Source organism: Mirounga angustirostris, unplaced genomic scaffold (genome assembly GCF_029215605.1).
Source record: "Mirounga angustirostris isolate CCGP_5_RB_7025 unplaced genomic scaffold, mMirAng1.0.hap1 SCAF_7, whole genome shotgun sequence".
NCBI lineage: Eukaryota > Metazoa > Chordata > Mammalia > Carnivora > Phocidae > Mirounga > Mirounga angustirostris.
The window spans coordinates 60,397,421-60,421,362 of NW_026991715.1; the positions used below are offsets into that span (position 1 = coordinate 60,397,421).

General features: G+C 40.7%; 1 protein-coding gene across 2 annotated transcripts in view; it reads right to left on the minus strand.

Moving 5' to 3' along the window:
- Positions 1 to 23,942, minus strand: part of DMGDH (dimethylglycine dehydrogenase) — a 70,120-nt gene that overhangs the window by 35,090 nt on the left and 11,088 nt on the right. For both annotated transcript variants that reach the window (XM_045897128.3, XM_045897120.3), the window contains exons 4-9: positions 22,773 to 22,937; positions 19,314 to 19,518; positions 11,053 to 11,301; positions 9,039 to 9,237; positions 1,783 to 1,952; positions 905 to 1,058 (exon numbers count right to left, since the gene is read on the minus strand). In XM_045897128.3, the coding sequence (XP_045753084.1) occupies positions 905 to 1,058; positions 1,783 to 1,952; positions 9,039 to 9,237; positions 11,053 to 11,301; positions 19,314 to 19,518; positions 22,773 to 22,937 (1,142 nt within the window). The remainder of the gene's footprint in view (positions 1 to 904; positions 1,059 to 1,782; positions 1,953 to 9,038; positions 9,238 to 11,052; positions 11,302 to 19,313; positions 19,519 to 22,772; positions 22,938 to 23,942) is intronic.

Consider the following 23,942-nt stretch of genomic DNA (forward strand, 5'->3'; position numbering starts at 1 on the left):
CAGATCGGGCATATACCTGAGTCATTTAGGAAAAACCGAACCAGTATTTTGCCCCCAGATATTCTAGACTAACTGTCTACTGAGCCCAAATTCATTAATCAACAACTGGGCCTCTACTATCCTTTATACCATTTAGATCTGGTCTTAAAGTAGACATCAAAACCTGCTTAAATAAGCAAAATGACAAGTCCAAAAAAAGAGTGAGTGAGAGATAACAATTTCTACATTTGCTATTTGTTTTCTCTTGGTTTATGGATTCTTATGAGAAAAAATATATAATCACTATTAATCCCAAATGACAACAATGGTGTGTAATCCAAGTACAACGATGGCAACAGCTTTAGAGGAATTCAGAGAATTGTTTAGTGGGATGCTTTATGCTTTAGCTTAATGTCAAATGCTAAGGAAATGATCTTTCCTCTTAATTTATCAACGGTACATATAATTTACATGACTCACTGCACACACACTAGAAAGCTGTCACTATGAGCTCTTCCTTGATCAATAGAAAATCCATATTGCCATACTATTTCCATTAGATGGGATTTAACTAGGCATCCTAAACCAGGACACATCTTTAGGAGCCAACTGAAGCCAGGTGGGGATGTAGAGGGGATGGGGAAGGTTCCTCTGAGCTCCTGGAAAATGCCAAGTGGAGGCATCACCTGAGCTGGCTGTAGAACTCTGGAGGCCACAGGGGTCCTAGATGTGAGCCAATGTCACATGGGATAGACTAATGCCTCCACCGCCAGAAAATAAGTTTTGTAGGAAAAGGCTCAATGCTCTTCGGAATGGGGTGAAGTGACTTGGGGCAGGGGACAGCATTTCTCTTATGTCCTTCCATTCCATCTCCAAAATTTCATTCTACATTCGGAGCCACAGGCAGGTTATGTCATTCACTTACCTGTACTGAGTGTCCTGGCCCGGTTTGTAGAACCAGTGTGGCTGCTCCCAGCCTGCATGGAACCCCATGGAACACTTAGACTCCAGGGTTTTATAAAGCCCACTGACTCGCTGAGTCGGCCTCCCAGCGAATCGTTCTTCTTTAGGATAACCAACTGAAAAAGGAAAACTATACCTAAATAGCACATAACCAAAACTATAAACAATTTTGAAGGCACTCAAAAAATAGAAAACACAGTTCTTAACATCCAGAAGCATATATGTGTATGAAACTTATGTAAAAGATGGTAACTACACTTCTTGTGGTGACCATTTCACAATGTATACAAATGTCAAATCACTATGTTGTATGCCTGAAACTAACATAATATCGTAGGTCAACTACACTGCAATTTAAAAAATAATGTAAAAGGGCACCTGGGTGGCTCAGTCAGCCAAGCAACTGACTCTTGGTTTTGGCTCAGGTCATGATCTCAGGGTCCTGAGATGGAGCCCCAAGTCAAACTCTGGGCTTTGTGCAGAGTCTGCTTGGGACTCTCTCTCCTTCTCCCTTTCCCCCTCCCCCTGGCTTGCTCACTCGCTCTCTCAAATAAATAAATAAATCTTTTTAAAATTTTATGTAAAAAAACCCAAATTGTCATTTATATAACAATCCAAGGATAAAGTAAAAGTGGATTTAGAACTTAAAATCGCTGATGCACTCTACACATTAAATATACACGTTCATATAGATTCCTTGTTGTGTCTTAAAGGCATAGTGCTTATTAGAATCCCTAAGTACTCCTACCACAATGCACAGAATAGCAAGCAACTAGAATCAGAGGCACTGCAAGTCAATTCTGTACACACTTTGTAGACAATAGTAAATTTGCACGTTACCAATATTGTTGAATCCATATGACTCTCTTGCTTTGGCCTCAGTGTACTGAGTTGTTGTCCATTTGCCATAGCGATTGGGATCCAATTCTATCAGATCAAATGGAGGTTCTCCGTGCAGGATCCAGTCACTGAGATATTTCCCTACCCCGCCAGCATGGATTATGCCGTATCTTTCAAAATACAGAGATAAATACACTGTTATTAACATATGTAGTTTTCAGATAATGAAACATGTCCAACTATTTTACAGGTCCTCCAAGTTGGAGTGTTCTGTGCTATTTAGAACATTCAACAACATAATGTAGTTTTTTTCTCAAAAAAAAATACATGTTTAGGCATCCAGATTAAAGGGACCTGACTTGATAGCTAGTTTGTTTCCATAGTTTCAAGAGATGCACACCTGCAAAATAGCCTACAGCTCTTAGCTAGGAAAGAGGCTCACTTTAGGAAAATGGAGGAAAGGAAACAAAGAGGAAGGCTTAGTTGTTATCTTCTCAGACCCCTGGAGCTAGGATTATCTTGAGTGATAGGAAGCTTGCAGGAGAAACTGTACACTGCCCAGGGGCACATGCATCTCTTCTCAGACTCAATTTAGTTCAGGCCCCCTTAGGTGATGACCTCTGTGCAGGGACCTGGAACCTTGATCTCAGAAGCATTCAGAGCAAGAGGCACTCAACCAGGGACTTGTAGGGAGGAGAGGGAAAGGACCACTCTCCCTTGTATTTTGCAACGAATGGGTCACTTGGTGGCAAGGGTAGGCTTATTTTCTATTTCTATATGATGATGCTTTAAAACTAAGAACATGACTGTGGCAGATAATTGGATCTGAGATGAAGGAATCACAGTTTTACACTGGCTGCATGCAGTTCTACCCACTCACTCTAGTAATGAAGGACTTTCCTGTAGGTTTATCTGTGGTTTAGGTCAAGAGAAGCATCTGAGTAATTGGATGAGCGGAAAGTCATGGGTGGATGACCAAGAAAAGGAGCTACATGAGCAGACCTCAAAATACCAGAAATTCCAGTATCCCAAATGGATTCTAACAGCCAGAATCACTCTGAGAGCTTGGGAGAACCTTAGCAAAGACTATAAATGTTGACTAACTTTCCCCACAAGATACCAGTTTGGCTATTTTATAAAAATGAATGACTGGAGCGCCTGGGTGGCTCAGACGGTTAAGTGTCTGCCTTTGGCTCAGGTCATGATCCCGGGGTCCTGGGATCCAGCCCCACATTGGGCTCCTTACTTAATGGGCAGCCTGCTTCTCCCTCTCCACCACTTGTGCTCTCTCATGCTTTCTCTCTCTCAAATAAATAAAATCTTTAAAAAAAAAAAAAGAATGACTGAAGTTGTTATGAGGATATTTCTCAAGTAGAGTAAGACGGCAATAATTTATACTTCTCTGAATCATTTAAAAAAGTGACATGGGTCATCCAAATCACCCATAAACAATTTCACTAAGTTTCAAGAAGGCAATAAAAATGATTAAATATATGCTTAAAATTCACTCATCCAGTGGTGTTGCTTGGGGGGCATCCATACTTGCATTTTGTATTCTTCATATGTAATAATATTGTCAAAGACAAACTATTTCATTGCGTATTGTAAACACTTTTTCACAGACCCCCCCCCCCCAAATTCACTCATCCAGGTCCATCTATGATATACAAAAGCCGTCATTTTTGATTGCTAGAGATGTTGTTATAAGACCTGAAATTGTGTAAAGTTTTATTGACATTTATTTAACACTTGCTCTTTGCCAGGTATTGTTTCCATCTAACATGTACTGTTAGATGCTGATTTATTCTTTAATAATTTTATTTCACCAATGGGAAAACCAGCCCCCACATAGAGGTTAAATAAGGTCACACATTAATAAAGAGCAGATTCAGGACCCAGACTCAGTCATCTGACCCCAGGGTACACTCCTTATTATTGGACTTTATTTCTTCACTGGTTCTCAATTTTTTTTTCAGCCAAGACACACGTGACAGACAGTAGTCACATTCTTGACAGACTCTTTGGGCAAAGCCAGGGCTGTGCTGTGTTTCCTTTGGTCTCACTGCCACACCATTATGTTCTTTCCCTTTGAACAATGTGTATGAGCTAATAAACGGGGCAGAGCGCTGTTCATTGAGGATAATCCTGAATCAAGTCTAATTTATTTTCTATAGGTAAATCCTTTGCAAACTTCAGCTCTCTACCCGTTAACAAGTTATATGTAAAATGCCACACAACTGAGTATTCTGAAACATCTACTGAGAGCCCCTGGCTTAGGAGCTAAACGTAAGCATGGAGCAAGAGAGAATTAATTCATTGACATGGCATTGAAAAGCACAGAGCAGGCAAGCAATACATGGTGGCTGTTGGGTCATTGTATAACCAACAACAGAGTATGCCTGTGCCCAGTTGATAAGATTTTCATAAGGAACTAACGTCTGAAGGGGAAGTGGAAGGGAACTAGATGAGGAAAGGAGAGTTGGGTTCTTCTGATGCTGGCATTAATCTGCACAGCCCATTTCTTCTAAATGGCCCAGCTCCTGTGCTTTTTGAGTGTTTGTGTCTGCTTTGTATGACAGCTCTGTTACACTGTCAGATGTTACGTCTTATAGCACTCTCCCCTCCTCTAATTTGCTGTTTATAATCTGTTCTAAGCCAAGAAAACTAGATTCATTTCAATACAATCAATTCAACATTTTGGGGGCATGGTGTCAGTTACCTAGAAGCAGAAAACCTTGTTAGAATTGTGACAAAACTGGGGCGCCTGGGTGGCTCAGTTGGTTAAGCGACTGCCTTCAGCTCAGGTCATGATCCTGGAGTCCCTGGATCTAGTCCTGCATCGGGCTCCCTGCTCAGCAGGGAGTCTGCTTCTCCCTCTGACCCTCCCCCCTCTCATGCTCTCTCTATCTCATTCTCTCTCTCAAATAAATAAATAAAATATTAAAAAAAAAAAAAGAATTGTGACAAAACAAAAGTAAAACAGCCTTGACTGAGGATAATCTGTGAGTAAGGTAAAAGAACACTGGCATTTATGTAGACAGTTTGCATATTCCCCAAATTCTCTGGAATGGTTGTACCAGAGTAACAGACAACATTGAAATGCAGATCCCTGGATCTGCATAAAATCTTTTGGGATCCCTGGTTTTCTGATTCAACACGACTTCATGGGTTCTCCTGACAAATAGGAATTTCACAGATAGGATGTAAAGGAGGATGAAACACACTCAAGTGACTAATCACAAGGTTGAGATTCTTTTTTAACATGTCCATAGGATGATTCTGCTGCTCAACCAGGTATGAAAACCACTGGCCTCCAGAAACAGGGAATGATCACAGATGTAAGCCAGGAGGGGCAGCCAATGTGAGCATTCCATATTACATAAAAAAAAATCCTAGCAATCTCAACTTTTAGATAACAAGAAGTCCTTTTTGGTTCAGACCAAATCTGTCAAAGAGAGGAAGGTACTTTGCCCGTCCCCCGCCTGTCATCTTCCCTATCCAACTCCCAATGTCTACAATCTGGGAACATTACCCAGAACAATCAGAGTAAGAATGCAACATCAGCCCCATGCAATTAGATACAATTTCTAGATAATCAGTAACTGGTGTCCTAAAGAAAGCAACTTCCTAATTTCCTTGGCGAGTAGTTAATAGATGCTCCATTAAAGTACAAATATAATAAGGCTAGGGATACTGTCTGCTTTTTCAGAGCATGGCTCATGGCCAATGATCCACAAATAGTTGTTGACTAAATCAAAAATTCTATGACTGAGTCAATTGCAGAATCAAAAATAATAAAGATTTAGGAATAAATTTAGCAAAAGAGGTATAAAACTTATACTCTGGAAACTATAAATCATTGTTGAAAGAAATTTTAAAAGACCCAAATAAATGGAAAGGCAACCCATGTCCATGAATTGGACTTAATATTGTTATGGCAATACTCTCCAAGTTGATCTACAGATTCAATGCAGTACCTATCAAAATCCTAGGTGACTTCTTTGCAAAAATTGACAAACTGATCCTAAAAATTTTATGAAAATTTAAGGGACCCAAAATAGCCAAAACAATCTTGAAAAACAACAAAGATTCACACTTCCTAATTTCAGAACTTACTACAAAGCTACAGTCATCAAAGCAGTGTGGTACTGGCATGAAGATAGACCTATAGATCAATGGAATAGAATTGGGAGTCCAGAAATAAACCCATACATAAATGTGAATTGACTTTTGACAAGGATGTCATGGTATAATAAAAAATAAATATTTGGTCTTTGTCTCCATTTCCTGGCACAGAACTCCTAATAACCTCTGGAATTCAGAGTCTTTTGTATGCTAATGAGATGGTACTTGGGGGGTTAAATAGCTTCAGGATAGGGCTGGTCGCAAGAAATTCAATCATCAAAAAAAAAGGTCAATCATCAATGGTCAATGATTTAATCAATTATTCCTATGTAATGAAACCTCCATAAAAAACCCTAAAGGGCAGAGTTCCAAGAGTCTTCAGGTTGGTGAGCTTATTGATGTGCTACAAATATGGTGTGCCAGAGAAGGCATGAAAACTGCCCCTCCCCCTCATACCTCACCCCGTGTATCTCTTCCATTTGGCTGTTACTGAGTTGTATCCTTTATAACAAATGGGTAAAAGAAAGTGTTTTCCTGATTTCTGTGAGTCATTCTAGTGAGTTATCAAACCTGAAAAGGGGGTTGTAGGAACTCCCACATTTATAGTCAGTCAGTCAGAAGTACAGTGATCCCTGGAACTTGCAATTGGTGTCTGAAGTGGAGACAGTTTTGTCCTTAACCAGTGGGATCTGCACTAACTCTGGAAGTCAGCATCAGAATTGAATTGAATTGTTGGATACTCAGTTGGTGTAGGAGAATTAGAAAATTGGATGTGGGTATCAGAAGTAGTGTCAGAAAAAAAGATTTCACAGAAGCCAATGCGATTCAATGAGGAAAGAACAGTCTTTTCAATAAATGATGCTGAGATAACTGGCTATGCACACAAGAATGAAGTTGGACCCCTACTTCACACCACTTACAAAAATTAACTCAAAATTGATCAAAGATTTAAATGTAGGAGTTAAAACTATAAAACTCTTAGAAGAAAACATAGGTATGAATCTTTATGAACTTGGGTTATAAAATGGTTTCTTATATATGACACCAGAACTACATGCTAAAAAAGAAAAAATACACACTCTAGACTTCATCAATATTCAAAACTTTCATGCTTCAGTGGACACCATCAAGAAAGTGAAAAGACAACCCAAAGAATGAGAAAAAATTTGCAAATCATGTATCTGATAAAGGACTTGTATCTAGAATACATAAAGAACTCCTACAACTTAATAATAAAAAGACAATTTTTTTTAAAGATTTATTTATTTATTTGAAAAAGACAGCATATGTGTGTGGGGGGGGCAAGCAGAGGGAGAGAGAGAGAGAGTCTTAAGCAGACTCCACGCTGACCACAGAGCCCCATGCAGGCTCTATCTCACGACCCTGAGATCACAACCCCCCCAAAACCAAGAGCCAGATGCTTAACAGACTGTGCCATCCAGGAGCCCCAACAAATAATCATTTTTTTTGAATGGGCAAAGGATATGAATAGGCATTCCTCCAAAGAAGATATTCAAGTAATGTACGAGAAACACTCCTACATGCACATACCTGCATATGCACACTGCAGCTGATTACCTAAACCCTCAGTTACTTTATGCCCTCCAGCCCTATATCTCCATCTGGTTTTCTCCCTCTAGATGTCACACAGATGTAAACTTAACACTTCAAACCCAAACTCTCAAAAATGAAACTCACTATTTTTCTGCTTTTCTCTCCCCATGGCCCCAGCATCCAACCAGGGGTCAAGTTAGATAGTTTGCCACCATTTGTTATTTTTTTCTCATCCTCAAGACCTAATGCAATCAATCATCAAGTCTAAATAAGTTTATCTCCTATCTTTCAGTACCCCCTGCTGCTCCCTCGGTTCAGACCACAGCTTCTCTACTGTATTGTCAGGACAGCACCCCGACGAGCCCTGTGCCTCTGGACAGACCTCACTGCCTTGTCTTCAGCTGTAGCCCAGTGCCTACCAAGAGACCTGGCACGGAGCTGGCAATCATTAAATATTAGTTGAATAAATGGCCAAATAAAATGGGGAAGAAAAATAGAATATTAGAAGCTCTGATATGATGGTAAAGTGGGCTTGACATTAATATTCATTAAATTAATGGGACAAATATTAAAGATGAAACATCAAATGGGTAATGGAATCATAAATAGTAAGCAACCTGAAGAATCATAAAGAAACAAATTATGTTGGACAAACATGAATTATGGTAAAAAATGCATCAGATACGTTATTCATTTGATATTTTGAATTATGTTTGTCACATTGTGTTAGAAAAACATCCTTGTGAAATTGGGGTAAATTGACCAACCTGAACATATACAGCATGAAAAGACACATGAATAATGGAAATGGCAGGAAATATGCAAAGAGAAGTTTCCAGGAAATCATTACCCTTCTGTGTGATAAGCTTTAAAACCTATACAAGTGATTAAACCATTAATAATCCACAGTAAGGATTTTAAAATTGAAATATTTTATTCCTCGGGGTGCCTGGGTGGCTCAGTTGGTTAAGCATCTGCCTTTGGCTCAGGTCATGATCTCAGGGTCTTGGGATCAAGTCCAACATTGGGCTCCCTGCTCAGAGGTGAGTCTGCTTCTCCTTCTCCCTCTGCCCTTCCCCCATTTGTGCTCCTCTCTCTCTCAAATAAATAAATAAAATCTTAAAAAAAAAAAGGAAATATTTTATTCTTCACATCTCAATGGTCATGAAAGGAAGAAAACTCTCTGCCCCTCCTCTATTTTCCATCTTGGCCTGAGATTATGAGACAAGACGTATCTAAAATACTTGACTCCAGGGGTGCCTGGGTGGCTCAGTCGGTTAAGCGACTGCCTTCGGCTCAGGTCATGATCCTGGAGTCCCTGGATCAAGTCCCGCATGGGGCTCCCTGCTCAGCAGGGAGTCTGCTTCTCCCTCTGACCCTCCCCCCTCTCATGTGCTCCTCTCTCTCATTCTCTCTCTCTCAAATAAATAAATAAAATCTTTAAAAAAATAATAAAATAAAATAAAATACTTGACTCCATTAAAAAAAAGAAAAAAAAACTTAACTCCGTAATAAATGTTGAATTAAATGGAGATACTAAAAAAATAAATAAAAAATAAATAAATGGAGATACTCACCCAAAGCCTATAGCCACCCAGTAGTTTCTGACTCCCTGATGGGGCCCCACCATAGGCAGAATGTCAGGAGAATAGGTGATAGGGCCATTGACGATATTGATGATGTCAGCCTTTTTCAAGACTGGAACCATTTCCATGGCAGCTTCAACATGTTCCATGATTCGGTCAAGATCAGACTCAAAGAGCTCCTTTCCAAACCCTGCATGGACATACCATTGTGGTCAGGATGCTGCAGCTGCCCTGACATGTACTCTGAAGTGACTTAAATCTGAAATTTAAAGGTAGTCTGTAGGAAGGTACTTCCTTTTTTTTTTTTAAGTCTAAACTTCATATTCACTATCAACAGATAGGTACCCATCACATTACTGAGAACAATAATGTTATTTTTGGTTGAAACAATAAAATCATGAAAGTTAACCTTTTTCATTAGTAATAAATTCAAATCTAGGTATATTAATAGTTTTCAACATTTAATCCCATCATAATTTAAAAAAAAAAATAACAACAATTATTGGTTTGTCAAGACAGAGCTTTTATCCTTCACCATGAAAGTCTATTCTATCTTCCCATGTAAGGGCAAATGGAAGCTTACAAAGTCATGTCAGGACACAGGGGATAAACAGAAAAGTACTCCAGGATCTAGGATAATGGATTCCAGATGCCTTTCAGCTCTCAGCAGAGAAGGAAGGGCATGGAGGCCTCCTTCCTCAAGCCTGCTCCCCCAGGTATCTGAGGGCTAGAATTTCGAGAAAAGAGTCAGGGTCTTGGAACACAATCTTTTTCTCAGTCCTCAAAGGTACTGTGACTGAAGGCAGGGCCACAGAGGAGCTTCTGAAAGAACTTCTCCTCCAGTACTGGGAGCTTTCCCACACAGCAGGCAGCCAGCTCCTGTTCTCCTGTGAACTGCGTGCTGGGTTGGTTGCATGGAGGCCCGCAGACCACTAGGCTTGGACCAGGACATGCATGCACCCAGGGCCAGCTCTCCCTCCAACTGCAATTATTTAAATATTTGTTCAACATTTATTTGGAAGAGAGGCTGCCAGCATGAGGGAAGAGCAGAAAGGAAGGCTCTCAGGTGGCGATCAGCCCTCCCTCTGAGATCGGGAGCTATTCCACACAGGCCCAAATGTGCAGAGCCCACACCACAAGACAAAAGCCCTCAGCTAGCTGGAGCTGGCCGAACTTCTGTGGAAGGCAACTGAGTGATCATCTGTTGTCACATGGGCATAGGTGGATTGAGGAGCAGGAGAGAGGTTCATTCCCTATCCCAAGGATAATTACCAAAAGTATAATTCTAGAAAGTACAATTTCCTCCATTTCTTTATATCCCTTATTTCAGTGTCCCAATGACATTTTAGCACTTTCTATAGATTGTTTTAATTGTTTACCTCCTTATGTAACCACCTATCTCTAATCTAGCTTGTGGAAATGTTTCATGAAAAACAAAAACAGATCCATCTCCCTTACAGAACTGGAAAGAGAAACTATGGTTCCTCCTGCTTTAGCATAGGGCTCTTCTAATCCATTTACGTAGTAGGGGAAGGCCTCAGTTTGCAGGCCAACCTATCCTGCTCTGTGATGCACTCTGAGGCTTTCATACTTAGCAGCCTGGATATCCTGTCTCTGACACCTGTCCTGTTTCCAACTGTCAAAACACAATAGCAGCCATATCCAAATCTGAAAACTAGACCAAACAGGTAGGGGATTAAGGAAAAAGTGAGAGGCAGGAGGTTGGTGTGGGCAGGCAAAAATAACCTGAAGCCTTCCAAACCAGCAGAAGATATGTTTCTTCAGCTTCTCCATCATCAACTGCCTCTTTTCTCTTTCCTTACTTCTGCTGTGATTGTTCGAAGGGACATGAGAACAGAGCTTACCTCAAACTGCTCACCTCCACAGTCCAGGTATCCGGTAGTCTCATATTATGGTGTCATCTGAATCTACAGCCAGCCCCCAGCCACAGAAAAGACAAAACACATGTGCCTGACCTGCACACGCTTGCGTTTATGGAACCCACCTGGAGGGACTCCATTGGTGACCCATGTGTCCTGCACTTTCATTTTCTCCTGACTTTCGTATGGACCAAACAAAAGCCCATCCCTTTCCTGTCGGAGATAATAGGATCCTTCCAGGTCACGGAGCACCGGGAGTTCCCGTTTCAAAGCTTTCACTTCAGGTATAGTCGATGTAACAACATATTGATGCTGGACCGGAATGAGAGGATGTTCTAGTCCCACCATCTTACCTACTTCACGAGCCCAAAATCCTTAAAGAAAAAAAAACATTTTAAAATGTTACACATATGAAAACATACCACATCTGACATTAAAATGGCAATTTATTTTAAAATAAAATATTTAGAAGACTTTAGTACTCATGGCAAAGTCAAAAGAATGTCATAACGACTTTAAATTTTTTGTCATTGCAAAACTGAGTGGGGGAAGAGAAGACTGTATTCTACCCTGCCCCAGCGTTTGAAAGATATCTATAATCTAAGGGAACTCCATTCCTGAAAAAGCATTTTGTCCATAAGCAGAAAAAGGCAGGAAAACAACAACAAAAACAAATTTACTTGAAGGGAAAAATAAACAACCCAAATACATAAAATGTACAAATGATGATAAGAAAGACAGTAATGGACTGACCCTATTCCTGAAAGACAGTTGATCAAGCAATAAGGGGCCCTGTGTGATCCACATAATAATTATGCATAAGAGAGCCCTGAAAGTCAGTCCCTCCATCCCCCAGGCCCTCCTCTCCCCAAGTTACTGATACCTAAGATTCTACAAATACAAAATTGTGCTGTTAACTTAAAATTTGAAAACGTATAGGGGCGCCTGGGTGGCTCAGTCCCTAAGCATCTGCCTTCGGCTCAGGTCACGATCCCAGGGTCCTGGGATGGAGCCCCGCATCGGGCTCCTTGCTCCGCGGGAAGCCTGCTTCTCCCTCTCCCACTCCCCCTGCTTGTGTTCCCTCTCTTGCTATGTCTCTCTCTGTCAAATAAATAAATAAAATCTTTTAAAAAAATTTGAAAACGTATATACTTTGGGAGAGAGAGCACAGTAAGTTTTATCTGTTACTGTAAAAGTTTAGTTAGAATACATTTGTAAGATCCTTTCCTGCAAAGGGCATGAAGGAACCAGGAGTCCAGAGCAGGAGGGAAAAAGAGTCACAGCAAAGAGCAAAGGGCGCCTAAGTAGGTGGGACTTCCTGTATGAGAATGTATCTCACTTCACAATGTGTGCTGGGAACGTCTTACTGGTGGCAGTGAATGTTATTTTTACCTTTGCAGAAGAAGGAGTCAAACTGTGGCTGAAAGTACACTTGATTCTCCCCCCAGGTGACTCTTCAGTATACAGATGTGGAGCTAAAGTCCAGAGACCTTGGAACCAAGACCGGGAGACCCTGGAATCATCACACTTTATTGGTTTTCTTGCTACGGAAAGACTTTATTTTGAAAATCTAAGACACCTTTACTTGCATAAAGGTATTTCAGAATCTAGAATGGTTATATGGCATGGAAGTGGTGTCACCTGACCCATATTAGGGGGGAAGAGGTTCTATTTGGTTGTTTGCTTCATAATAATTTTGAGTAATCATTCAAATGATTAGAGCATCTTATTCAAGTTATTTCTTCAGAGGTTGCACTCTTAATTTTTAACCATTTCTGCTTCTGCTTTTTTAGGAATCTAATAAGAGGTTCTGGAGCCTCTGTCATTATGAGGTTCAGAGCTAGATACAGAATTATCAATTATGAATCAGTCTGGGAACCCAGACTATGTACTCTTATGTGTCCAAATTTATTTCTATTTAACTATCTAAACATCATCCTGTGTTCTGTTTTTTTGTTCTGGCCTAATGGCTAAACTGGCCGTACTTGTTTAATAGTCCCAGAAATGGATGTCTATTTGCAAACCAAAAATCATACCTGTGGGCATTAGAGTCTCTTGCTGGTTTTTTAATAACTTACAGATTTAATTTATTTTTGTTAGTAGGAAGATGTGAATTGCCAATGTCAGAACTTTGTAGGAAAATATAGGAAAGCCATATATTCTAGTTACATGCAACTACAGCAGATTTAAAATATGAGAAAACAAAATATTTAGCCTGGCAATTCAAACCACTATAGTATCCTCAATACACTTGTTTCAATTAAAAACATAAAATGAAGAAAATAAATTCTGTCCTATTCAAACATATTTTTGAATTTCTGAGTCTAATTGCTTGCTTATTAATGCACTTGATCATTAAAATACAGAGAGAACATATACATAAATATTCTAGAGCTATATGATTTCAAACTCCATAACAAGCTCTATGCTGTTTTACCCTATGGTGGTGGTGTTTGTTGGCATTTTCTTCCTCTATATGTCAAGGAAGTTAACCTAAATCTGGCAGAATTACACTTCAACTCTTGCTACGTCACCCACCCACCAAGTTCAAAGGTAAGAGAGACAAATATGGAAAAAATCACTAAAATCTACCATTATGACCTGAGAAACAAGTGAAGAGTCAGTAACAATGTTATTGGAAATGCCTTCCATTTTTTAAAAAAAAATGCAATGATTAATTAAATGGACTTAAAATGAAGAGTGAAGGTTCATGGACAAGTTTCCTTGTATAAGATGGTTTATACGGTGACAAGGATGATTTATACAGTGACATTCTTCAATGCAGAGTATCAGGCAAAATTAAGCAATTCTTTTTTGGCTGAACCCTGGGCTTCATGTTGGCATGATCCAATCCTATTTCTGATTTACCATGTTAGGAAAATTCTTTTTTTTTTTTTTAAAGATTTATTTATTTATTTGAGAGAGCGAGAATGAGAGAGAGAGAGAGTACATGAGAGGGGGGAGGGTTAGAGAGAGAAGCAGGCTCCTCGCCGAGCAGGGAGCCCGATGTGGGACTCGATCCAGGGACTCCAGGATCATGACCTGAGCCGAAGGCAGTTGCTTAACCAACTGAGCCACCCAGGCGCCCCATGTTAGGAAAATTCTTAAGTAAAGTTTACAAAGCTTAATGAGTCAATTAGAAATGAGGTCAAGAGAAACATTCTTCACCATGCAGAGAAAAAGCTTACATCATAATAAAGAGCTTCTGTTCATGCCACTGAGCTACACATTAGGTGGGTAGAATGAAGCAAATTTTTTAAAATTTATTTTAATTTTTTTTTAAGATTTTATTTATTTATTTGACAGAGAGAGAGACACAGAGAGAGAGGGAACACAAGCAGGAGGAGTGGGAGAGGGAGAAGCAGGCTTCCTGCAGAGCAGGGAGCCCGATGTGGGGCTTGATCCCAGGACGCTGGGATCAGGACCTGAGCCTAAGGCAGAAGCTTAATCGACTGAGCCACCAAGGTGCCCATGAAGCAAATTTTAAAAGTTTCAGGTAGCAAAGGCAAGGTAGTCTATTTCATCCCAAGATGCTAGGAGTGTCTGAAACTGGTTTTCAGCTCTGCTTGCTCAAGAATAAGGTTACTACATTCTCGCTCCTGTAGGAACATCTACGTAGTAGTGTTTCTCGAAAGATGTTTTACAGACTATCTGGAGCAGACAACACAGCACCTGGAGTATCTATTTAAAATACAGCTCAGGGGCGCTCGGGTGGCTCAGCCGTTAAGCGTCTGCCTTCGGCTCGGGTCATGATCCCAGGGTCCTGGGATCGAGCCCCACATCGGGCTCCCTGCTCGGCGGGAAGCCTGCTTCTCCCTCTCCCACCCCCCCGCTTGTGTTCCCTCTCTCGCTGTGTCTCTGTCGAATAAATGAAATCTTTAAAAAAAATAAAATACAGCTGAGAGACCCCAATCAGACCACTTCAGTTAGAATCTTTCTGAAGCCTGGGAAGCGGCCTATGGTGATTCTTATGCCCATTAGCTTGAGAACCAAATGTCCCAGCAGAATGGGTGCTGTATGACCAAAGAGCAAGTGAAAGGAGGTGGGTAATCTTAAAGCCTGTACCAAGAGGTTATAGTAAACTGATGCTAGTCTCCCCGGGATGGGGGGCGGGGGGAGAGGGTGCAGATAAGGCTTGCAAAGAAATAATTATAATCATAATTATTACACTTAATTTTAAAAAAAACATTTATTTATTTATTTATTGAGAGAGATAGTGATAGAGCATGAGAGGGGGGAGAGTCAGAGGGAGAAGCAGACTCCCCCCGTGAGCAGGGAGCCCGATGCGGGACTCGATCCCAGGACTCCAGGATCATGACCTGAGCCGAAGGCAGTTGCTTAACCAACTGAGCCACCCAGGTGCCCAAGATTTTATTTATTTATTTGAGACAGAATGAGAGAGAGAGAGAGAGCACATGAGACACATGAGAGGGGGGAGGGTCAGAGGGAGAAGCAGACTCCCTGCCGAGCAGGGAGCCCGATGCGGGACTCGATCCCGGGACTCCAGGATCATGACCTGAGCCAAAGGCAGTCGCTTAACCAACTGAGCCACCCAGGCGCCCTACACTTAATTTTTTTAGTAATTTTTTATTATGCGGTACTGGTTCTGTTCTGTGTGCTCTACATTATTAGCTCATTTACTGATCATAACAACTTTTTGAGATAGGCACTATTATCTCCATTTTACAAAGGAGTAATTTGCCCAGGTCACAGGGTTGGCAATACATGTGGTTCCAGGCCGCAGAGCCCCACTGCCCTGGACTGTGCTGGAGACATTTCGGCAAACACACATTTTTTCACTTTTAGACTTTCCTTTTCATGAATATCCTGAAGACTCAGCTGCCTTCTGTTACGACTTCATATAAAGAAACTCCTAGCAGGTTATGGTACAATTGAGTAGATAATAGTGGTATTTATATCTTTCCATTGGGGTCACATTTCCAAGTCTACATCCTGATTACTTTAATTAGATTTCAGAGCTGGTCTGAAGGCCTTGTCTGAATTTGTGAGACATCCTGGTCTCACTGAGTAACTCTGGGATACATTCCACCAGCCGCGCATTCTCAAATCATGTTAGCACAGTGCCTTCCGCTGATGGTTGCTTTATTCATAAATTTGATCTCTGTTAGCTTCAATTCTAGAAGCAGGCATGCCCATATCTTTGCCCTCAGTTACTGAGGCTTACCTTTTAGGGAGCTTTTATACTTTAAATAAACTTATTTTGAAAACAGACCTACAAATAATTAAATACACACCTCTCTACACCTACCACAGACTACAAATATGCAATCAGATTTCCTCTAGTAACTTCTACCCAGTAGAAGAGAAGAGATGGAGGAAGAAAAGAAAAAAACAAGATTATGGGCCAGAGATATGATCTGAATGAGATAAAGAATTGAACATTGAGACAGCATAGTTCTTCACATAGTTTTCAAGAAGGAGCTGCCTGGATTACCAAGAACCGAGGATGGGAAAGGGAGTAGATGCGGCTAGGCAAAAAGCTCCAGGAGCCTGCCCTAAAGGAAAAACTAATTTACAAAGTCTCCCTCAGTTTACAAATGTCTTAGCAATCTACAAGAACAAAGCATTCGATACTATCATCAATAACCTAGCTTCCAGAAGGAAATGTAGATACAGTTAAAGACTTTATAACCTGCAGCCCATCGACAGATACTTGAAGTGGGCAGAGTGTAATGTTCCTCCAGGAAGTTCCCCGCTATCTCCATGTTAATGCCTTACTAGAGGGGTAACAACCTTAACTTGACAATGGCAAGGCCTCCAGTATCCTGTGAGTCTTCTTTAGCATATGAAAGTTCTTTTGGAAACCTCCCTTTTTCCTTACCTCCCCCAACCCCATAGTATATAATCAGCCACTGCTCACAACCCCGGGGCAGCAGCTCTTTCTGCCCATGGGTTCTGTCCCCATGCTTTAATAAACCACCATTCTGCACCCCCCCCCCAAAAAAAAAAAAAAACCTCCAGGAGCAAAGGACAAAGAAGGACATCCTGGAGAACAATCCCAGGAATTCGGTTCCACATAGTGGCAAATGCAGGGCCACACCATCAACCTAATTCCCAGGATTTGTTTTCCCAGGCCAGCGCCATTTTCCAGGACCTCCTGCCATTGCCCTCCCCTCCTCCAATCACACCACAAGATTTCATAGCTGCATAGACAACTTCATCTGGTAACTTACTGTTTAGGTGAGATCTCCTTGAGAATTATTCAGTGATTCCTTATTCCTCACAGTAAAGAAAAAATTTATTACAGCAGTAATGAATTACGTAAATCAAAGCTTACCATTTTCGGAAAATGATAAATAAATGTGTTAAATAAGTTCTTCTACATGATTTCTCTAAGTATCAGTTGGGAGTGGTTGGCTGACACACTATGTTGAGAGAAATAGTGGAGCATGCCCAAGCCCGTCAGAGATGAGTGCAGTGATCAATTAGCGATGTCTGCCGGGGTGCTGGTATGGAGGTCAGAGTGTGTTTGTTTAGTTTGTTTAGTTTGCTATCACTCTAAAAACGGTCCAATGTATTTAGGTAATAAATCTGTGAGACCATAAAGTTGCAAGATTAGAAAGAGTCCTTACTATATGGGGAAAAAAAGATGAATGATTAATCTTAGATCTTCTAACAGAATTTAGATCAGTGGTCACTACGGATGGTAATAGGTGGGTGGTCTCAGATAGAGATTGGGGGGGTGAAGGGTGAGGCTCAAAAACAAAGCAATGTTTTATGCCTTTGCTTTTATTTTTTAGTCCTTTTACATTACTGTGAATTTCAAATGATATTGAAGAAAGCATGAGATTTTTATGCTTTTCCAATGGGGGGCATGGATTAGAATAATTCAGAAATACTATTTTAAACTCTTAAATATTGAAGACATGACTTTTCTAGAACCACTGAGTGTTTTGTTAAAAAAAAAAAAGATAACATCGATCAAAAGTTACAATTTAGAGGAAAGAACTTAAGGGTCCCTGTTTCTGACCTGTCCTCAGGGCATATCATTTGACTTGATAAATAATGATTGTTTTCATTTTATAATTTGAGCAATGACTCAAAGAGCAGACCACAAGAAAATCAGCTACTGCCTCCTGCTTACTTTAGGTTTTAAATTAACCACTATGAACCACAGGTAAATACAAATTATTAGCCCAGTTTAGACTGCATAAGCATTTTCATTTGCACAAGAACTCACTTCTGTATGTGTGACAGTTGAAAATGACTTCACAGGTAAATGACCTGTTAGAAAGTGTATTAACTCAGGAGTCAAAAGACCCAGGTCCAAGTCCTGGTTCCAATATAACTGTGTCGCTTTGCCGACTAACATGACCTTTCCGGACCTTGGTCTCCACAGTGGAAAATGAGTGGCTTGTTAGATTATCTCAAATATCCCTTTTGACTTCACTACTCTGAGTCTAAGTTGTAACAGAGCAACATTAAAAAAAAAAGGGTTATGAAATATATTTAATAATGTTCTAAAAGGAAAAGGGTTAAACATATATATTTTTTAAGATCTTATTTATTTGAGAGAAAGAGCACATGCATGCAAGAGAGCATGAGCAGGGGGAGGGGCAGAGGGAGAAGCAGACTTCCTATTGAGCAGGGCCCCGATGAGGGGCTTGATCCCAGGACCCTGGGATCATGACCTGAGCCGAAGGCAGACGCTTAACCAACTGAACCAGCCAGGCACCCCAGGGTTAAACATTTTTTGACTGGAGTCAACCAATCAGAAATGGATGAGAGAGAACACAAATGATTAGATCTTCCCCCAAAAGCAAACTGAGAACAAAAAGGATGCTCACAAATTTGCACATTAGACTTTATTAGTATAAAGAAAGAGTGAACGTAGAAGGGAAAAAGCAGCATCATGAACAAAACATGATCTGGAGTAGAAGAAAACAGGATGGAGAAGAACACCAACTTTCTGTGTGTGTAAACAAGGGAAGAGTGGCATCACACGCCAAAAGCAAAGTGATGGAGCTTAGAAACAGACAAAATGCTCATCTTGGGAACATTACAGTGTTTCCCAACAATGTGCCTAGTATAAAACATTACTCTATGGCCACATGTCTTATATCTTTGCCACTTGAAAAAACCCACTAATTTATTTATTTATTTATTTAAAATATTTTATTTATTTATTTGACAGAGACAAAGACAGCGAGAGCAGGAGCACAAGCAGCGGGAGTGGGAGAGGGAGAAGCAGGCAGCCTGATGCGGGGCTCGATCCCAGGACCTTGGGATCATGACCTGAGCCGAAGGCAGACGCTTAACAACTGAGCCACCCAGGCGCCCCGAAAAAACCCACTAATTTAAATATATATATATATACATATATATACGTACACACACACATCATATTTGTATATATGATGCTTACCTGCAGTATTCACAATTCTTTTCGCTCTCATAGATCCCTCTGGCGTTTCAACATCCCATGTTCCATCTGACCTGGGTTTCAGAGAAGTCACCGGGGCGGGATATTTTAAAAGGGCACCATATTTCCTAGCCCCAGCAGCTAGGGCCATAGTTAGAGAGTAAGGATCAATGTGACCATCTCCAGGATTATATAGTCCAGCTAAAATCTAAATTAATCATAAAAGAGTCAATATTTAAACAAAACATACCCATTATTCAGTGTAACTATATCTGCCAGGAAATGTTTAGTAAAACTGGACTTTAAAAGTGCATCACGGCATCAGATTGATCAGTCTGTACTTCTTTTTCCTTGATCAAAGCTCAGGCAGAGGCAGGACTCACACTGAGTGTTAAGAAGACACCCTATTTGACAGAGGCTTGCAATTGTCTCCAACATCCATTCTCTCCCCTGCCCCCCATAGCAATGGAAACTGAATGTTTATTTAGACATATAGCCACTAGGAACAATTTCCAATAGTTGGCAGTTATAAGTTCCAACTGGTAGGTAGAAGTATTACTAAGTTTTGGTCAGTGAAATACAAATGAAAGTGTCATGTGGCAGCTTTCATGAATAGTTTTTTAAAAACAATTGGCATGGGGCACCTGGGTGGTTCAGTCAGTTAAGTGTCTGACTCTTGATCTCAGCTGAGGTCTTGATCTCAGGGTCTTGAGTTCAAGCCCCAAGTTGGACTCCACACTGGGTGTGAAGCCTACTTAAAAAACAAAAGAAAACAAAACCACTGGCATGTGCCCATTGTCCCTTCTTTGTCCTTCCTCCCTCCTATTGTCTGGAATGCAGACATGATGGCCAGCCAGAGCTCTAGCTGCTGCCGTCTTGGAATAAGGACAGAGGAGGCACACCCTAGGAATGACAGAGCAATGATCTAGAAGGCAACTGGGTTCCTGAAATCTTCATGGAAAATAGCCACCATTCAAATCCTGGACTGCCTAAAGGAAAGAGAAACTTCTATCGTGTTTAAGCATTATCATTTTGGTTTCTGACATTTGCAGTCAGTCTAATACTAATTGATCAATTATTTATATTTCATTGTTCAGTACTATTAACAAGTTCACATGTTAAGTGTATACAGGTGTCAGGAAAATGTATACTTGACTTAGTCATTCAACAACTAATGCTTGAATACCGATGTTGCACTAGGATTTCACGCTAGGTACCATGGGGAAACAAAGAAGAATGACAGTCTGATGAACCAAGTTGATAGAGGGAACACTGTGCAGTATTATAGTTAGGTCTCATTTATTCAATAGAAATCTACTGAGCACCCAATATGAACAAGGAGCTTTTGTCAAATGTCTTTTCTGCATCTATTGAAATGATCATGTGTTTTTGTCCTTTATTCATTCTATTAATGTGGCACATTAAACTGATTGATTTTCAGATGTTATTTTTTTAAGATTTTATTTATTTGTCAAAGAGAGAGAGAGAGACAGAAAGAGCACAAGCAGAGGGAGAAGCAGACTCTGCTGAGCAGGGAGCCAGACTCGGGGCTCGATCCCAGCACCCCGGGATCATGACCTGAGCCGAAAGCAGATGCTTAACTGAGTGAGCCACCTAGGCGCCCCAGATTTTCAGATGTTAAATCAACCCTGCATTCCTGGCATAAATTCCACTTGGTCATACTGCATTATCCTTTTTATATGTTGCTAAATTCAGTTTGCTAGTTAAGGATTTTTGCACCAATATTCACAAGGGATACCTGTCTCTCTTTTCTTGTGATGTCTTTGTCTGGTTTTGGTATCAGGGCAATACTGGCCTCATAGAATGAGTTGGGAAGTGTTCTATTTTTGGAAAAGTTTGTGAAGGATTAGTGTTAATTCTTCTTTAAATGTCTGGTAGAATTTACCAGTGAAGCCACCTGGGCCCAGTCTTTTCTTTGTGGGCAACTTTTGATTACTAATCCAATCTCTTGTTATAGTTTTAGTGCAAGAGACTTGTTTTGATTTTTTTTTTTTTAAGATTTTTAAAATTTATTTCTTTGACAGAGAGAGATAGCGAGAGCAGGAACACAAGCAGGGGAAGTGGGAGAGGGAGAAACAGGCTTCCCGCGGGGCAGGGAGCCCGATGCAGGGCTCGATCCCAGGACCCTGGGATCATGACCTGAGCCGAAGGCAGACGCTTAACGACTGAGCCACCCAGGCGCCCCGAGACTTGTTTTGATTTTAATGGAATTCATATTACTGTAGACTTCCAAATGTCATGTTGGTATTTTATAATGGATATGTCCTCATTGCAGTAATCCAGTATCTATTTGATTTGGCACCCTGCCCCCAGATCCAGAGACTACTCTTTCCACATATTTCCATTGCCTAATACCTTTGAGAAAACTCTGATGGTGAGAACTTCCAGCAAAGCATTCCAAGAGTGACATATAAACAGATAATAAGCATAACCTTACAGTGATGGAATTTCAGTGCAGACAATGCAACTCAAGTCTGCAACCACACACACAGAACTACAGAGAAGAGAAGGCCAGCAGCCTATAGACTCACGAGGGCAAACAACCCCAGCGCCCAGATCAATGATACAAGGTGCCTCCCCAGTTCAGTTCAGGTCCTAGGGAGGAACGTAAGCCCCTGCTTCTCTCACCAGCGCCATCTGGTGGCGTACTTGAGTAATGTGCACAATGGAGTCTGGCTTCAAGTCTCTGCTCCATCTCTTTCTAGCGGATGAGCCTGAGTCCATTATGTAAACTATCTAACCTGTAATTTCCTGTGTAGCAATAATATATATTGTATAATATTATTGTGAAAATTAAATAGAATTATGTATATAAAGGGCCTAGCATAGTACCTGGTACGTAAATCTACGCTGTAGTGTTGTATAGTGTTAGTCATGCTTATTATCCGAATGGGATTATTGCCTAGCCAAAAAGAAAAAAAAAAAGACACTAAATTCCCAAGTGGATTTTCTCAGCCAAATTTGGTTAAAACTAGATCAATACCTGATATAGAGCCTGTTGGAAGTACAGTTAAGAGCTAAATGGTATTTGTGGAGCAACATAGAGTGGCCCTTCTAAATTTGATTTTGTAAAAAGTTTTAATAAGACAGCCTTTCTATATGCATATTTATCATACTAGATAATTATTTTATCTGCAGTTCTCAAACAGAAGTTTATGTATGGAAACCCCTAGATCTGGGGACACAGTAATAGAAAGGTGTTGAAAATGCCTCCTCAGTCATCACAGGTGGAAAACTAAGCTTTTTTCATTATGCTTTTATATTTCATTTAGCATACATAATAGTACACCTTGTTACATGCCCAGATTCCAGCATTAATCATCTGATTTTGCCATTCCAAATGTGTGTGCAGTTTTTCTACCTTTAATAAACTTCTTAAAGTAACTTTTTCTAATCCTAATTCAAGTCCACAAATGGTGAAAATACCCTGAAGATAAATACCTTATTCATGTTGAGTAAAGGGAACATCTCTTGAATTTTTTCAGGCCCAATAATGTACTGTTCTGTCGCATGCCAGCCGGCTCGCGTCATCTGATATTTAAATTCATCGACCCTCACAGGAGTTGTGGCAATTCTGATACTACCAGGCTGATGGAATCCCACCACCTGTGACAATCATGCCAATAAAAACACATAAATAAATCATTATTTGGCATTCAAACATGGTTCTTCTTCAGCACAATGAAAATGCGAGTGTACAGAAGAGAGATTTACTCAGCAGTGCAAGAGATAACTATATAAAATCTTTGCATCTTACACAAAGACATTCACTCAGCAAATACTCACTCACCGGCTCCTCTGTGTCCAACACTCTGTAAGCCCCAGAGATGCTATTATAAACAAGAAGCAAAGAGTCTGCCTACATGGCACTTACAGTGTATGGGTGAAGGCAGACAGCTGAGAGCATAATTACAACAACATGGGACAGTGTTCATGTGAGAGGAAAAGAAAACCATGTGAAAACAAGAAAGACCAAGGATTTGAGGAAGGAATATAAAGAATCAGAATGTTGCAGTGATGAGCTGAAGCATGAATGGAAATACACATTTATTTGACATTTATTGAAGTCCTTCAGTTGGCCAAGCACTCAGTTAGGCACTGGGTCACAGAGATAAAAGATGGATTCCTTGCCCTCAAGTTTCTCATAGTCCCTAGGAAGACCAACCAGTAAAGTAACTACCACAACAGAGAGAGAGAGAGAGAGAGATTTGTGTTATAAGAATGTTATATGTGTGGTGCCTGGTGGTTCAGCCGGTTAAGCATCTGCCTTCAGCTCAGGTCATGATCCCAGAGACCTGGGATCGAGTCCCGCATCGGGCTCCCTGCTCAGCAGGGAGTCTGCTTCTCCCTCTCCCTCTGCCTGCCGCTCCCCCTGCTTGTGTGCTCACACTTTCTCTCTCTCTCTCTCTCTCTGTCAAATAAATAAATAAAATATTTAAAAAAAAATAATAATGTTATATGTTGTTAGAACCAAGAGACGTGCCCTCAGCCGGCCTGACTGGTGGATGGGGAAAGTCAAGGACAGCTTCTCAAAGGGGGTGACCTCAGGGGAGGGTGGAGGGTGAATACTGAGATGGGGTCTGAGAAGATGCTGTTTCAGGCAGAGAGCCC